Below are 18,154 nucleotides of genomic sequence, written 5' to 3'. Positions count from 1 at the left end.
AGGCTCAAACTCGAAACCTTTGATTAAAAGAGAATGAGTCTCAACTATTCTATCCGACTAATATCAGTAATTTAGCTATTTTATATGAATTAATTATACACAAATAACTGTAACTATAATAATAATAATAATAATAATAATAATATAATGTTTTAAGGAAACAGTTAAAACATTCAATCACTCGAAGTTTCTAAAAGGAGCATGAAAATGGAAGAAAGAGAAAACCTTATCCATTATCAGTAGTTTTGAAACAAATCCCTCAAGATTATTAAAATTTTAATAATTTTTCTCAAGAAAAGAGTTGAAATTTTCATTATAAAAAATTCTAATATTACAGACATAAAAGCAGAAGTTTTTTTTTTCTTTCCCCTTTTTTCCATTATGTTCTCTCTCGAACTCACATTTCCAAGTACACTTTCATATGATTCTCCTAATTCCTGCCTGTTACAGAACAGAAATTGCCTTTCAAGTAAAATTAGGCACACTAATTATCTTCTCTAAAAGAAGCATTCCTTTGCAAAAGAGGGGCTTTTTGACTGCTAAAACTTTCATTGTTCTTCTCCTTCATTTGTCCCCACATCACACTGTAAAATCCAAGTGCAATTATAATAGAGCCAATCACACTGCAATAGAAACGTCACAAAACTCCATCATTTCAATGCCCTTTATTGTTAGATCAAGAAACAAGTCGACAACCAGAACAATTGGATTTAAAAGTGATGTCTTATTTGAGCAACTGCTGGGCTTTATATAGCCATTACTTCAAAACAGAAAACAACTAAAGATCTACAAAATAATCTAAATATAGCAGTAGCGAAAATATTCTAAATAGCAGAAAATAACTCCTGTAGAATAGGACACTTATTGACTAATTCAAAACTACCAGACTAATTTAAACTACCAACAAATCCTCCCTTGAACTTATTCCTCTTGTACAAGAATTAGTTCAAATCTGAGTCTGTGCAAACACCAAGTTCTTGACGTAGCTTCTGGAATGCTTCTAACTTGAGTGGTTTGGTCATCAAATCTGCAAGTTGGTCTTTGGTGCCACAAAACTGTAACTCAACAACACCTTCTTTAACTAAATCTCTGAGAAAGTGGAACCTTACTCTTATGTGTTTGGAACGCCCATGTAAAACAGGATTTCTAGACAACTTGATTGTTGAAGCATTATCACACATCAAAACAGTCCCTGCTTCCTGTGAATGGCCAATTTCTTTCAATATTCTTCTCGTCCAAATGGCTTGACAAGCACAGGCAGCTGCAGCTATAAACTCAGCTTCTGTGGTTGACAAGGTAACAATGGGTTGCTTACGAGAAGACCATGCCACAGCTCCTCCACTTAGTAGAAACGCATAACCGGAAGTGCTTTTGCTATCATCCATGTCACCAGCATAGTCACTGTCTGTAAATCCGACCAGCCTGCTTTCTCCACCTCTTCTGTAAAAAATACCATAATTAACCGTCCCCTTTAAATACCTTAGCACCCTTTTGATTGCAGCAAAGTGGATCTTTGTAGGACTAGCCATGAAACGACTAATGAAGCTCACAACAAACATGAGGTCAGGTCGCGTAGCTGTGAGATACATTAGACTTCCCACCATTTGTTTAAACTGAGTTGCATCAACTACCTCGCCTCCCACATCTCTTCCAATCTTTTGGCCAGGAACAATCGGATTACATACTGGATTATGATTCTCCATACCAAAACGTTGTAGGACTTCGCTGGCATATTTCTTTTGACAAATAAAAATACCAACATCCTTTTGGACTATCTCAATGCCAAGAAAGAACTTCATTGGCCCCAAGTCTGTCATCTCAAATTCATTTTCCATGGAATGTTTAAAATCTGCAAGCAATTTATCATCATCACCAGTATATAACAAATCATCTACATAAATACTCACAACTAAGATTTTTCCTCCCTTCTTTTTGACAAACAAGGTTTGTTCATTGGAGCTACTTGTGAAACCTTCTTTGACAAAATAAGATTCAATCCGACTGAACCAGGCCCTGGGTGCCTGTTTTAATCCGTAGAGGGCTTTTCGCAACTTGTACACCATTTGTTCACTTCCTGCTTTTTTGTAACCTTTCGGTTGCTCCACATACACATCTTCCTCCAGTTCTCCATGCAAGAAGGCTGACTTGACATCCAATTGATATAATTTCCAGCCTCTTTGAGCAGCAAAGGCAATGATCATACGAACAGTATCCATTCGAGCCACGGGTGCGAAAACCTCTGTGTAATCTATTCCATACTGCTGGGTGTACCCTTTTACGACTAGCCTCGCTTTGTATTTGTCAACCTCTCCATGCTCATTCAGTTTTGTTTTATAAATCCACTTTACGCCAACCTTTTTTGCTCCAGCTGGTAGATCTATCAAGTACCAGGTGTGATTCTTCTCAATGGATTTTATTTCTTCATCCATAGCCATCCTCCATTTTTCACTCTTTACTGCTTCCTCATAATTAGTGGGATCAGAGATTACAAAATGGGCCATCATATTTGTTTCATCTTCATCGGACAGGCCTTCACCTGAAACAAAATCTGTTAGATGTATTGGGGGACGTCGAGTTCTACCCTCCCTTGGTACCAAATTTCTTCCGAGATCGGAAGTTCCCTCTGTTGGTGTAGGACTGCCAGATGTTTCAGCTGGTGAGACAACATCAGTATCGTTGCTAGCCTCGCTTTGCCCGGCTGTGTGTTCTTTTTCACTTTCAGGACTAATGTCGTTCCCCCACTCTAATTCAAGTATTTGTTTCTCTTGATAATCTGAATTCCAATCCCAAGCTCGATCTTCTTCGAACACCACATCACGGCTATGAATTATTTTTTTGGCAATTGGATCAAACATCCTGTATCCTTTGGATTCTTGGCTAAACCCAAAAAATACGCAGCTCACACTCTTCACTTATAACTTTGTTCTTTTTGCGTCTGGTATGTGTACATGACCAATACAGCCGAAAACTCTGAAATATTCCACTGTAGGTTTTTCTCCACTCCAGGCTTCCTCGGGCGTTTTGTCTTTTACAGCAAGTGTGGGTGATCTATTTAAAATATGAAACGTCCATTGTACCGCCTTTGGCCAAAAAACTTTAGGTATATTCTTTTCAATCAGCGTTGCTCTTACTAGATTCATCACGGTTTGATTTTTGCGTTCAGCTACTCCGTTTTGTTGAGGAGTATAGGCCATGGTTAGTTGCCGTTTTACTCCTTGCTGCTTGCAGAAATCATTGAACTTTGCTGAATTGAACTCTCCACCTCTGTCTGTTCTCAAACATTTAATTGGCAACCCAATTTCTTTTTCCACCAGCACTTTAAAACATTTAAAGTGGTAAAATGCTTCTGATTTTTCAACAAGGAAATAACACCAGGCCTTTCTTGAGAAATCATCAATAAAACATAACAAGTACCTCTTATGACTGTTTGAAGCTGGAGTGATCGGTCCGCATATATCAGCATGAACAAGACCCAGCTGCTCAGTTGCTCTCCATTTGCCTTTTTTTGGAATTGGATTTCGGTGCTGTTTACCCTTCACACATGCCTCACAAGTGGACTTTGGTGTTAAGATTTGAGGTAAGCCGATCACCATATTCTTGTCATTCAATGTGTGTAAGCCCTTGTAGCTGAGGTGCCCATATCGGTGGTGCCACAAAATTGATTCATCTGTACTGCCCACTTGAAAACATTCTTCATTAACCACAGTAGTAGGTGATTCTCCAAGCAGAATAAACATGCGATTTGCACTCATCACTGATTCTGCCATCTTTCCTTTTAGTGGATGGTAGAGGCTACACACTCCATCTTTAAACAAAATTGCTACCCCTTTTTCTTGAAGCTGTCCAACACTTAGCAAATTATTTCTCAGTTCCGGTACGCAGTACACGTCACTTATAGTATAACACACTCCTTGTAGAAACAATTTTATCACTCCTTTTCCAATAACCTTCATCCTTGTGTTGTTTCCAAGCTTGACTGAATGGATGAAATTAGTGTCTAAGCTAGTAAAAATCTCCTGGTTACCGCACATATGATTCGAACAACCCGAGTCTACGAACCAAGCATCTCTTCTATTTGTCTCGTGAAGTTCGACATATGCCATCAGTAGTAGCTCATCTTCTTCCTCCAATTCGGCATAATTAGCTTCCCTGTTTGATTTTGGGCATTCATATTGAAAATGCCCTAAATCATGGCACTTGTAACATTCAATGGTAGCTTTGTTGAATACAGTTCTTCCTCTACCTCGTCCCCTTCCTCTATAAGAGCCTCTTCCTCTGCTAGTCGAGTTTGATCGTCCTTCAATTTTCAGCACCTGGTCGTCGTCTTCTTTGTGCACTCGACGAAACTTTTGTTCATGAACCACCAAGGTACTTTGTAGTTCATCAACAGACATGGTTTCAATGTCTTTAGACTCTTCAATGGATACACAGACATATGTGAACTTCTCTGTGAGGGTATGCAAAATTTTCTCAACAATTTTGGTATCCATCATCTCTTCTCCATTGCTCCTCATTTTGTTTGCTACCACCATCACTCTTGTGAAATATTCATTGACAGTTTCATCTCTTTTCATTTCAAGAATTTCAAAATCCCTTCTTAATGCGTTAAGAAGAGATTTCTTTACTTTCGTATTTCCACCAAACTTCTTCTTCATGGAATCCCAGACTATTTTTGCTGTGCGACGGTCCAGAATTTGTTCAAAGACTGTTCTGTCGATTGCTTGAAACAGATAATGTTTCACTTGATGATCCTTGGCTCTCGCATCATCAAGCTGAGCTTGCTGGGCATCTGTCAATCTTGTTTCCATCTGTGGTTCTTCAAAACCATTCTCTACCAAGCTCCAAAGTCCTTTGGCTCTAAGGAGATTCTCCATCAACTCACTCCAGTGATCATAGTGACCATCAAAGTGAGGAATCTTGGTCAAGGTTTTATCATCACTCATCCTCGCAGTGTTTGATCACTCAACAGTTTGTTTTCTATTTCTCAGGGCCAGTGGGGCTCTGATACCAATTGTTAGATCAAGAAACAAGTCGACAACCAGAACAATTGGATTTAAAAGTGATGTCTTATTTGAGCAACTGCTGGGCTTTATATAGCCATTACTTCAAAACAGAAAACAACTAAAGATCTGCAAAATAATCTAAATATAGCAGTAGCGAAAATATTCTAAATAGCAGAAAATAACTCCTGTAGAATAGGACACTTATTGACTAATTCAAAACTACCAGACTAATTTAAACTACCAACATATTTATTATTAAAAAAAAAAAAGGGTTTAGATTGGAGAACCAATAAAGAAACACCTGCCAAGACAAAGGGTTTCACCAAGAAAAGTGACTGTCATGAACACAGCAATAGCAATACCCAAAGGTTTGAACATTGCTACATATAAAGGTCCTTTCTTGCCCAAGCACAATGTGTGAAACTCAATTCGAAACAGACTCCCAAATGCTGCCTAAATCACACCAAATCAAAGGTTAATTATCTATTAATTCAATTAGGAAAAAATAAAAATATCCGGAGACTATTATTTGAATTTACATTTGTAAAATAAAATAAAAAGGATAAATAATTTTGACTCAATTAGAAATATTTAAATTTAATTAATATTATTATAATATAAAATAATAGAAATTAAAAAAAAAAAGTAAAAATATGTATTATGTTATACTCAATTAAAATAATTTAGTCCATATGCTGACATTAAAATTTCAGACACAGTGGGGCCACCAACCATGTATAAAAAGGCGGGAACAGCACTCTCATTGTCTCACCTAATTTTAATAATTTTTTTTTTCTTTTTGGGGTTTTTTAAATATATTAATATTTTCAGTGGAAGGAACAGAACATCAACTACCCTCAATCAAGCATATAAATATTATAAATCATGTGGAATTCCAGTTTTTAAGAGATAATACTAAATAAATAAATGTAATATTTCCTCATTGCATGTCATCTTTGACAAATCCTATGGAAAATGACTGCAATCATATAATAATAATTCCATCAATTTAATATAAAAATTTAATATAAAAATGACTGAAAAACATTTAATATAAAAATTTTACCGTTCAAATTCCATCAATTTAAATAATCTCTTAATTCTCTTGTCTAAAAAGTGCAATTTCCGTTATCAATTAAGAAATGGAATACCAATTCAATAGTAAACTTAAAAACAAAAGTTAACGGATTAAATCCAAATATTATAGGATATTTAATATAAAAAAGGCATTTTAAAATAATTTAACAAGGCTAAACCTGATGGACAATCTAATGATTTTACCAAATAATGGATATGCGAGTGTTATTTTTACCTAAATAGATAATTACCCATTATAGAATAATAAATAAATAAATAAAATCTGGATAGATTTTCTTACTGTGAAAACGATGGCAATAATTTCAATGGCAGATTTCAATCTCCATGCATTTGGATTCCTTTCCAAAATAAGTGAGAAAAATGCACTTTGGATTGTGATAAACAAGGTGAAAAAGAACAGTATGGTCATTTCTTCTGGGTACTGCTTCACTGTTGCTCCCTGCAAATATGAATTCACAAAATATTTGGAATAAATGAATGAAAACATTCAATTGATTTAAATTTAAATTGATTTAAACATATATAGAATTAAATTAAATTTTTAGGGAAAGGTAATTAAAAAAAAAATCACCTGGGCAATGGTCCAGATTGCAGACAGAAGGCAAACAATTACAAGGAGAAAACCTCCAAAGATCCACTCTGGTTTCTGTGAGTGAAGAGGATGAAGTTGAAGATGGTGAGACTGAGAAGTTAGTGACTGGATCATAAAAATTGCAGGGCCTTTATATAGGGTCACCATAGATGCCAAAAAATAAAAATTATGCATTTTTAATAACGAGAAGAGGGTCATGAACAAATTTCCATACCCAATAATCCCAAGTGCACAAAGTCTTGACAGAAGAGGAAATTTGAACAAGGCAACCGTCGTTCTGCTGCAAATTCAAAAACAAATCAAGTATATGATTATATTGAAGAGATACAAATTAAATCTGAAATTCAAACTAAAATTTATCTGTAATAATATCTATTTCTGTTTACAAGAAGATATGCAGAGAATAAAGAGAGGTACCTCCAAAGGAAAATTGGAACAGGGAGAAGGACGAGTGTTGAAGATGTTTGAATACAAGATGAATACATAATAGCTCAACCCTTTCAAAGAAGCAGCTTTGAACAGAGTGTTTAATCCTACACCTGCAACCAGTGTTGCAACCATAGCTACAACTGGTAAAAGTTCATCGTAAAAGTTACTTGATCCCATCTCTGTCTTTCTGATTTCTCCCTTGCAAAATTTAACTTTCTTCTATATCGAAGAAAACTTTTTATTTTTTCAGCAAGAAATTTGTTTCAAATGTTGCTGTTTCCTAGGGCTGAATCAGATGTTGTGACTTGGTCTGTGATTTTTTAAGGAGAGAGAGAGCAATTTATAGTTTTGTAAACCAATGCTCTTCAAATAAATTTAAAAAATGAGACAAATAAAACAATTCAAGTGGCTGTTTTTGTTTCCAGAAGTGGACATTTGGAATATTCACTAGATAAATCAAAAATTTTTTTTATGTAAATCGAATCAAATCGAATTGATTCAATTTTGTTTAGTTGAATTGAATTTTAACTATTTTAATTAATTTAGACTTATTTTTTTAAATTCAATAAAAATCTACCCGAATTAAAAAACTTCAGTTCTTGCTATTATAAACTAAAATCAAACCAATTATATAAATAATTAAACTAAATCAATTTGATTGGATTAATTTGTTCAGTTTTTCCCGACTTTGCTTACCCGATTTGTTTAAATTATCAACTCAAATAAATTGTATCTTACATTCATAAAGAGATGTAAAATTTTCAGGTTACTTTCAATTAATCAATACATCATTTGTTTGGTTGCTGGCTCTTTATTTCAGGAGTATAGTTTAGTGACATTTAAGAGTTTATTTGATTTTCACTAAAAAAAAAGTTTATTATTTGACAATACGTAAGATTATTATCCATATAAAAAAATATTCATGATTCATTACATAAATTTGACAATAAATATTTTTTGAAATGTTTAAACTGAGCACCGAATAAGAGTTTTTTTTTTTTTTCATTCAAGTATGAAATTTGATAAGCACGTCAAGGCATAATCTAACAGTAAATAGATGTATGACCTGACAATAGATTCGAGTTTGAACATTCTCTCTAATATTTAAAAAAAAAAAAAAGGGATTTGACGAGGACAAAAACCTCAAAAATTTACAAATGAGGTGTGGTTAAGTACTAATAAAAGAAAAAATCAAAGATAAAAAATCTTTAATTACATTTTTTGGCTACATGTCATTAATGGGTGTTTGCAAGAAAGGAACTCTTTGAGTAGATCTCAAGTCACTAAAATCTTGTTCCTCACTTGATCTTTCTTCATTTGCTTTTCCCCATATCACAGTATAAAACCCCATTGATATTATTAGAGCTCCAATAATACTGCAATTATAAAAAAAAATAAATAAATAAATAAAAAAGACAAATTAATAAAAAATAAATAATGCTTAATTTGCTGATTTGACTTAATCAGCATTTATAATTTACCAAATATTGATATTTTCTATTGACTTAAAGAGAAACTTTCAATTAGAGAATCAATGGGTCAGATCTTGGAATGAAAAATTGATGAATATTTAAGCTGAGAAAAACTAATTCACTGATTTTTTATTATTTATTTTTGACGCAAGTTAATGGTATAAAATGCAAATTAATGAATTTTGAAGAATTTTCTTTTGTGAAATTGATAATTCCAAGGAATATATAAATGGAATACGAATAATAATAATAATAATAATAAAAGATGAGCATACATACATCCCAAGATGGAGAGCATCCCCAAGAAATACGACACCCATAAAAGCTGCAATAGCAATTGACAATGGTTTGAATATTGCTACATACAAAGGCCCCTTCAAACGCAGCCCCCATGAATGAATAACGTTGCTATAGCATGTTCCAAAAATTCCCTAAACAGATACCAAATCACATATTTAGATAACCTAATTAATATCACAAAAAGCCATTATCTTTTTTAACTCTTGCAATTTTATCTTAAAACTTTTTAATTTTTATCAATTTTACCATAAGCTATAATTGAAAGAAAATATTATTATTTTATTATTAATACTGATAGACCATAATAAATATACCATAAGCTTATTCGTTAATATAACAAGCCCTTAAATGAGCCTAAAATCATTAGCATACATGAGTATAAGACCGAGCGTTATAAATTGAAATTCAAAGGATTCAGTTCAGTAACGTTCGATCAATTATGTATTGAATACCTAAGTCAACCGCTTGATAATAAAATTCGTGTCTCCTTTTCAGATAACTGGATAATAGCTATATGCATTCCCTACAAAAGTCTTATAATTCTCTGTGTACGAACACTTAAGTTTATCTATCTCATATCAAAATAATAGTTCTTACTATTTTTCTCCCTGTTATCTTTTGTTTATTTTTGTAATTGTCAAATATTAAGGCTAAAAGCCTTTAAATGGTCCTTGATCTTGCATTAGTTAATTGCTAATTTAGTATTCAAATTCGGTTAATTGAGTCATTAATAAATGACTCTCTATAATTTCGAAGTATAATTTCGAAGTTGAAGGGTTAAATAGATTATATATAGTTAAAATTTAAGGATTAAAAAAAAAAAAAAAAAAAAAAAAAAAAAAAAAAAAAAACACTTACCGAGTATAAAATAGCAAGTAATGCCAAATGAGGTTTTAGTAGCCAAGCATCCAAGTTGCTTTCCGCAACAAAGCATACTGGGGCGGATATGATGGTCACACACGAAGTGTATACAAATGTCACAACAAGCTCTTTTGGTTATATCTTCAACACCTCAGCCTACATCAAATTAAGTCATGATGATCAAGTTCTTCCACAGCAAATTGAGCCCTCTGTTTAAATTTTTTTTTTAAATTATATTATTTCTGTGTTTTTTAAATGTGAAACGAAAGAAAATGGAATTAAAAATGAAGATAAAAGTCAAAATTTCATATTAAAGTTCATGTGCAACTCTGGTGAGCTAATTCAGCATTTGATGCTTAATAGTTGCAGCGTTTTAGTAATAATTTAAATACTTAGGCTCCATTTGTTTCTGTAAAATAATTTACAGAAAAATATTTTCCATAATTTTTCATTGTTTGAGGCATTTAGAAAAATAAGTCAACGGAAAATATTTTTCTGGACAAAAGAGAATTAAGTTATTTTTTAAGGAAAACAACTTTCCATTTTCAAGAGAGTAGTAAAATATTTTCTGAACATTGACAAACCTTATAAATTCATATTTTTTAAATTTATTAATTATCATAATCGCTAGCACCAATCACCATTTACTACCAACCACCACTACCGGCAATCATTGCTGGCGACCGGCAGCCACCACCACGGGCTATCACCGACTTTTATAATTTACATTTTTTTTCGATCTTCTCATACTTAACAATAAAATTTTAAAATTTCTATTATTATTAATATTTTTTATAGTTTTATGAGATAAAAATTTTAATATTTTTAACTAATTTTCAATATTACAACCAAACAACGGAAAATAAGTCATTTGGAAAATATTATTCAAGGAAAATGTTTTTCACTGAAAATATTTTTCAGCAAGTTATTTTCCTGTAAATTATTGTAGGGAAACAAACGGAAATATTAATTGTAATTTTTTTTTTTATTTAAACACCAAAATAGAAAAGATTAAAAGTTTAGACATCACTTGTATAATTAACCATATATTTTAATATTGGTATAAATTTTGAATGAGTATGTTTAGTGGTGTGGTTACGTTGTGGAGAAGGTGGGCTTGGAACCCAAAACTTAAATCAATCTCTCATTCTTTAAACAGATTAGCTCTCTTGTTTTGAGTATTTTATAGTTCGTCTCTCTTTATTTAAAATCTTGATTTCACCTTTGCGTACCTGAATAATGTACCAAAGTGAACAAAGAAGATATTCTGTAGCAAGCAAGAGGCCACCAATAATCCAATCAGACATCGCAGAGGCAAGAGGCCAACGAAATGAAATGGTGTTTGTCGGAGATATAGTGGATAAAATGGTTGGGCCTTTGTAGAAAAGAACCACCAACGCTCCTGCTATTGAAACTATAGTTCCAGCAATTTTAGCTTGACTGCTTGACCTTCTCATAGCTACCTTCTCCATCCTTTACACCCAAGGAGAGGTTAGTTACTAAATTAGCAATAAATTTGTTAGGATTACTTTGATTCCTAAAATTCTAAATTAATCATAAAGACAAATAACAACGGGATCTTTTATGATTAGCCTCCATAAAAAATGGATTAGACTTGAGTTTGAGGATTGAGACACACATACACACACCTGAACAAAACTGCAAAGGCAAAGGTAAAAGCTGGAGTTAGGTTGCTCATGGCTGAGGAAAGAGTTGGAGAACTGTATTCTAGGCCTTTAGTTCCAACTATCTGAATTAAGAACCTGCATACTTCTCCAGAAAACAAAAATTAATTAAAAAAAAAGAAAAGGAAAATTCAATGATAGCAAGAAAAATGAAAAAGGCAGATTGATTTATGAGATGTACTAATTACCCAACAAGCGCAAGAACACAAATTCTATAGAGAAGAGGCAATTTGATTTCTGCTGCTGCTCTGTATTCGCCATGAATAGATAATGAGAAATAAAACTACTGTTTTACTATTAGATTAGATCTATGAATAAGTTAAAAGGAAAAGATTGATTAGGAGAAACAGAAATAACTAAAGACCTGTAAAAAATGAACGGGACAGGTAGAAGAACAAGAGTTGAAATTGCATAAGAATAAACTATGAATACATAATAACTCATCCCTTTCAAAGAAGCTGCTTTAAACAAAGTGTTTACTCCAACATTTGTGCATTCTACAGACACCATAGCTATAAAAGGAAGCAAATCTTTGTATAAAAACCTTGGACCCATTTACTTTTCTTTCCTTTTTTTTTTTTTTTTTTTTTAATCTCTGCTGCTCTGTTTCTGCACTGGGTCAGTTTAATGGTGGAAGAAAATAAGAAGAATACAGGAAATGGAATAAATTAGCGACAAAGTGTTGTTTAATTTATCACTTCAATCAGATGTGAAAAGAAAATTAATCAAATCAAACCCAAGGATTATTTGAGTTTTATTTTTTTATTTTTGTGATCAGTAATTGATGCGGAGCAACTTGCACTTCAAAATATGGAAGATTTGGATCGCTACAAACTCAAGAAGAAGGGGCACTACCGTGCCATATCCAGCACGGCCGTGCCAGCCTCTAGAAGCCCAGGATGCAAGACACGGTCAAGCTTAAGAAGCACAGACACGCCCATGTCACTTTCCAACCCGCCCGTGCTAGCCTCTGGGAGTCCAGAGCAAGCCCATGCCATGTACAGCACGCCCATGTCGACAGGTCCAGCTACGATTCGCATATAGATACGCCCGTGTCACTTCCTGCACGCCCCGTGCTAGCCTCCGGAAGCCTAGGACATGCCTGTGTCATGTCTAGCACGCCTGTGTCATGTCTAGTTGACTTTTGTATTATTTTTAGGGTTTTATGCTTTAGGCTAACCTATAAATAGGTTATTTTGTATTATTTGCACATTCATTATCTTTTGATCATTATTCATATTCAATAAACTTCCTTGAGAGTTTAATTCTCTAATTCTTTTGTCAGGTCAAACGTCATTGATCAAAACTCATGACGGAGTATAATCGTTATTTCCATTCACGTAACCGTTATGCGTCAGTTGGTATCAAGGCAGAAAGGCGAAGTATCTCCATGGCCGATAATCATGAGACACAACTCATAGCCATCGAGTTGAGGTTCGAAGAGTTAACCGAACAGATTAGGCAGTTGACCATTGCAATCCAACAAGGCAACCCGCAACCTACCGTTGCAACAACAGCTCCAAATCCACAGCAACCAGATTATGCAAGGTGCCAAAATCGTTATGATGGAGGCCGAGATTACAGAGGGAATGGTGACAATTTCCATGACAGATACAAGATAAAGGTAGATCTTCAACCTTTCTCAGGATTGTTAGATATAGAAAGCACTCTTGACTGGCTAGTGGAGGTTCAACAATTCTTTGAGATCATGAATGTCGAGGATGAACGTAAAGTTTCCATTATGGCCTATAAACTGAAAGGCGGTGTAGCAGCATGGTGGCATTCTACTCAAAACGAACGCCATCGTCGAAGGATTGAACCAGTGCGATACTGGGTTTTAATGGAACAGTTGATTGAGCAACGATTTCTTCCCAATAATCACTCTCAAATACTGTACAACAGGTATCATGACTGTTTCCAAGGAAATCGAAAGGTAGATGAGTACATGGAAGAATTTTTGAGATTACAGGCTCAATGTGACAATTGTGAGACTGAATCCCAGCAAATGGCTCATTATCAAAGGGGATTGAATCATATGATATAATGTGTATGATGGGTGTAGCTGCGATTTTCACTTTGGCGGATGCTATTGAGATGGCCAAATGTGCGGAAGATAGAATTAATTGGCAGCCTCGACAACCACCTAATTTTAACTAGAATTTCAGGCAACCCTATTCATCTGAAAATCAACAGTCCAATAGAAATTCTGATGGACAGAACTCAAGAGCAGCCACTCCTGCCAATAACCAGAGTTCACAGCAGCTCACAATAGAAGAAAAGAAAGACTCCTGGGGAAAGGCTCACATGGCAGACAGAAACAATAAGTCAAATCCGTATCAGAAGCCAACTGGAGATTTTTGTTACCGTTGTAGAAAATAGGGGCATACATCTAATATATGTCCAGAACATAGGGGGGCTAATGATGGGCGTCGACAGGTGAATGTAGTTGATGAGGAGACTGAGGTTGAAGAAGTAGAAGACGAAGATGATGGATCCATGGCTGGTTCTGAAGATGGAGAAGTTACATATGTTGTTCAGAAAATTTTATGTTCTCCAAAACAGGAAAGCGACACTCAACGAAGAAAAATTTTCCAAGCTAAATGTCAGGTTGGTGAAGCGGTATGCCGACTCATTATCGACAGTTGCAGTTATGAAAATTTGATAGCCAAGCAGTTGGTTGAAAAACTAAATTTACCCACAGAACCACATCTTCGCCGTACAAGGTATGTTGTTCAAAAAATTTTGTGTTCTCCAAAACAGGAAAGTGACACTCAATGAAGAAAAATTTTCCAAGTTAATGTCAGGTTGGTGAAGCGGTGTGCGGACTCATTATCGACAGTTACAGTTGTGAAAATTTGATAGCCAAGTAATTGGTTGAAAAACTAAATTTACCCACAGAACCACATCCTTCGCCATATAAGGTAGGGTGGATTAAAGAGGATCCAATGATTGAAGTAAATTGGATTTGCAAAGTTCCTATATCAATGGAAAAGTCATACTCAAACTCCGTTAGTTGTGATGTTGTGGATATGAATGCTTGTGGAGTATTGTTAGGACGTCCATGGCAGTTTGATGTAGATGCAGTGCACAAGGGAAGAGAGAATTCATACCTGTTCATTTGGGAAAATAAGAAAATCATGGTCTTATCCTTTGGATCTTCTACCAAAGCTTCTAAAGTGGAGGGGAAATCCATAGTAGTTGTTTCTTACAATGTGCAAGAATTGTCTGGTGCAATTAAGAAGTCCGGAGGTGTGTTGGCATTGCTGATCAAACCAGAGACAGACTCTAATGAAGGAGCACTAGTACCCCCACAATCAAGGAGTTGCTAGATGGGTTTCATGCCGTAGTTGAAGAACCATCTACACTTCCACCTTTGCGGGACATTCAACATCAGATTGATTTCATCCCTGGATTGAAGATACCGGACCAGCCCCATTATAAGATGAATCCAAACGAAAGCTAGATTCTTCAAGAACAGGTAGACGAATTATTGAAAAAGGGACATATTCAGGAGAGCATTAGTCCTTATGAAGTTCCTGCTTTATTGGTACCAAAGAAGGATGGGACCTAGAGAATGTGTGTGGATAGCCGAGCCGTCAACAAGATCACGGTGCAGTATCGATTCCCTATTCCTCATCTGGAGGACATGTTGGACCAACTGTCAAGATCTATAGTGTTTTCGAAAATAGATCTTCGCAACGGGTATCATCAAATTCGAATCAAAGAGGAAGATGAATGAAAGACTGCCTTCAAGACCAAGGAAGGATTATATGAATGGTTGGTTTGGGTTGACTAATGCACCGAGCACATTCATGTGACTTATAACTCAGGTTTTGTGCCCTTTCTTGCTCAAATTTGTGGTTGTTTATTTTGATGACATCTTAATTTTCAGTCGCAGTGAGGAAGAACACCTTCAGCACCTTCGACAGGTGTTGGGTGCTTTACAGAAAAATGAGTTGTACATCAACCTTAAGAAGTGCAGTTTTATGACCGAGCGGATTCTATTTCTTGGTATATTGTTAGCTCGGAAGGAATTCATGTTGATGATAGAAAGATTGATGCCATTCGAAATTGGCTTATTCCCAAGAAAATCACTGAAGTTCGCAGCTTTCATGGTCTCGCTACTTTCTATAGGCGGTTCATCAAGAACTTTAGCAGCATCGTCGCTCCCATCACTGATTGTTTGAAGAAGGAGAAAGTTCGTCAATTTGTATGGACCGAAGCTGCAAATAAGAGCTTCGAAGAAATCAAAGATAAGCTCACTTCTGCCCCTACTCTTGTTTTACCTGATTTTGATAAATTGTTTGAGGTTGATTGTGATGCTTATGAGATTGGAATTGGTGGTGTGCTGTCACAATCCGGAAAGCCTATAGCATTCTTTAGCAAAAAATTGAATGAAACTAGACAGAAATGGTCTACTTATGAGCAAGAATTGCATGCAGTTTTCCAATCCTTCAAAACGTGAGTTCATTATTTACATTGATCATCAAACTTTAACTCATTCTTAAACTCAGAAGAAAGTGAGCAAGATGCATGCGCGTTGGCCAACTTATTATGGTGCATTCCATTATTTCATTAAGCACAAATCGAGTACTTGTAACACAGTAGCAGATGCTTTGAGCAAGAGAGCAGCCTTATTGATTACAATTAGGCAAGAGATTGTGAGGTTCGAACTTCTTAAAGATCTGTATGCCTCGGATGAAGATTTTGCTGACATATGGGTAAAAATTGATGCTAAATAGCATACCAATGGTTTCTTGGTTCATGAAGGGTATTTATTCAAGGAAAACAGGTTGTGCATCCCTCGGTCTTCCCTTTGGGAAAAGTTAATCCGAGAAATCCATGGTGGAGGATTGAGTGGATACCTGGGGTGAGACAAGACTATTGCGAGGTTAGAGGCTCAATTTTATTGGCCACAATTGAAGAAGGAAGCAGGGAGGCTATTACAAAAATGATCAGTTTGCTAGACATAGAAAGGCCATTCCCAAAATACCGATCTATACACTCTATTGGCTATACCGGAACAACCCTATTAGGACTTATCCATGAATTTTATGTTGGTTTACCACGAACTCAACGCGGAGCTGACTCTATTTTTGTTGTTGTAGACAGGTTCTCCAAGATGGCATACTTTATCCATTGGAAACACACTAATGATGCCTCGCATATAGCAAAGTTATTTTTCCAGGAGATTGTTCGATTACATGGCATTCCCAAAACCATCACATCTGACCGAGATACAAAGTTTCTAGCTCACTTTTGGACAACTTTGTGGAAGAGGTTTAACACTCAACTTCACTACAGCAGTACCGCGCACCCCCAAGCTGATGGACAAACTGAAGTGATGAACCTGACCCTTGTTAATCTCCGTAGGTGCATTTGCAGCGAGAAGAAGATGTGGGACCTTGCTCTTACCCAAGCATAATTTGCTTACAACAGTTCGATCTATAGCGCCACGAAGATGTCCCCTTTTGCAATTGTCTACCGGAAGATACCAGCCCATACTCTTGATCTCCTTTCCCTTCCAGCAAGTGCAGAGAAGAGTATTGCAGCGAATAACTTGGCTATTGAGCATGTGGAGGTATCCAAGCAAGTGCAACAATTCATCACCGCTACTAATGAAAAATATAAAGTTGCAGCTGATAAACACCGGCATTGTAAATCTTTTACTGTGGGTGATTGGGTCATGGTTTATCTTCGCAGGGAGTGTGGCAGAGGACATAAGAAGCTTATTCCAAAAAGATTGGTTCCCTTTAGGTACTTAAGAAGATCAATGATAATGCCTATTTGCTTGACCTGCCCGAAGACATGAAGATCTCCATGTCCTTCAATGTTGCTGATTTATTCCCTTTCTATCCCATTGATGATCACTCGAGGTCAAGTTCTTTTGAAGTGGAGGGGATTGATGCGGAGCAACTTGCACTTCAATTTATGGAAGATTTGGATCGCTGCAAACCCAAGAAGAAGGGGCACGGCCATGCTATATCCAGCATGCCCGTGCAGCCTCTAGAAGTCCAGTACCCGAGACACGCCCAAGCTTAAGAAGCGCAGACACGCCTGTGTCACTTTCCAACCCGCCCGTGCTAGCCTCTAGGAGTCCAGAGCACACCCGTGCCATGTACAGCACGCCCGTGCAGATAGGTTCAACTACGATTCTCACATAGACACGCCCGTGTCACTTCTAGCACGCCCCGTGCTAGCCTCTGGAACTCTAGGACATGCCCGTGTAATGTCCAACATGCCCGTGCCGCCACCCTTACTAGGTTTTGTCTAGTTACGACTTTTGTATTATTTTTAGGGTTTTATGCTTTAGCCTAACCTATAAATAGGTTATTTTGTTTCATTGGCATATTCATTATCTTTAGATCATTATTCATATTCAATGAACTTCCTTGAGAGTTTAATTCTCTAATTCTTTCGTCAGATCACATGTCATTGATCAAAACTCCTGACGGAGTATAATCGTTATTCCCATTCACGTAACCATTCTGCGTCAGTAATAAATAATATGTGGATGGATGGAAAGATTATTAAACAGAGTATTGTCTAAAGTAGGACAACTTTGCCTTTAATGATTTTTTGTCCGTTACTTTTTTTTTTCTTTTTATGATGAACAAAGTAATGAAGTATGAATAATTTGGTTTGGTTAAAGCAGGCAACACCTACATTCCATTAGCCACCATTTGCCAGCAAACAAATGAAGCATTGCACTGT

At 35.7% G+C, this 18,154-nt stretch overlaps 1 protein-coding gene and 1 pseudogene across 3 annotated transcripts; both read right to left on the bottom strand.

Moving 5' to 3' along the window:
* Nucleotides 1-228: 228 nt before the first annotated feature.
* Nucleotides 229-7,467, bottom strand: LOC149492489 (WAT1-related protein At5g40240-like). 2 transcript variants are annotated; one of them, XM_089716373.1, is made up of 6 exons: nt 7,111-7,467; nt 6,908-6,973; nt 6,673-6,798; nt 6,382-6,540; nt 5,305-5,456; nt 229-623 (listed from the first exon to the last, which is right to left on the bottom strand). In XM_089716373.1, the coding sequence occupies exons 1-6, from the start codon at nt 7,297-7,299 to the stop codon at nt 485-487; spliced, it is 831 nt and encodes a 276-aa protein (XP_089572499.1). In that variant the 5' UTR covers nt 7,300-7,467; the 3' UTR covers nt 229-484. The 2 variants fall into 2 exon arrangements, with proteins under 2 accessions (XP_089572499.1, XP_089572500.1); XM_089716374.1 differs by having other exon boundaries at nt 232-623; nt 6,673-6,747.
* Nucleotides 7,468-8,290: 823 nt separating this feature from the next.
* Nucleotides 8,291-12,047, bottom strand: LOC105643080 (WAT1-related protein At5g40230-like; annotated as a pseudogene). Its single transcript, XR_016318840.1, has 7 exons — nt 11,805-12,047; nt 11,629-11,688; nt 11,405-11,518; nt 10,988-11,228; nt 9,753-9,911; nt 8,874-9,025; nt 8,291-8,498 (listed from the first exon to the last, which is right to left on the bottom strand). The product of XR_016318840.1 is annotated as a WAT1-related protein At5g40230-like (transcript).
* Nucleotides 12,048-18,154: the final 6,107 nt, after the last annotated feature.

Source organism: Jatropha curcas, chromosome 11 (genome assembly GCF_041381405.1).
Source record: "Jatropha curcas cultivar XTBG-Jc1 chromosome 11, XTBG_Jcur_1.0, whole genome shotgun sequence".
In the NCBI taxonomy this organism is placed as follows: Eukaryota; Viridiplantae; Streptophyta; class Magnoliopsida; order Malpighiales; family Euphorbiaceae; genus Jatropha; species Jatropha curcas.
This window is presented reverse-complemented; position numbering and strand designations above follow the sequence as displayed.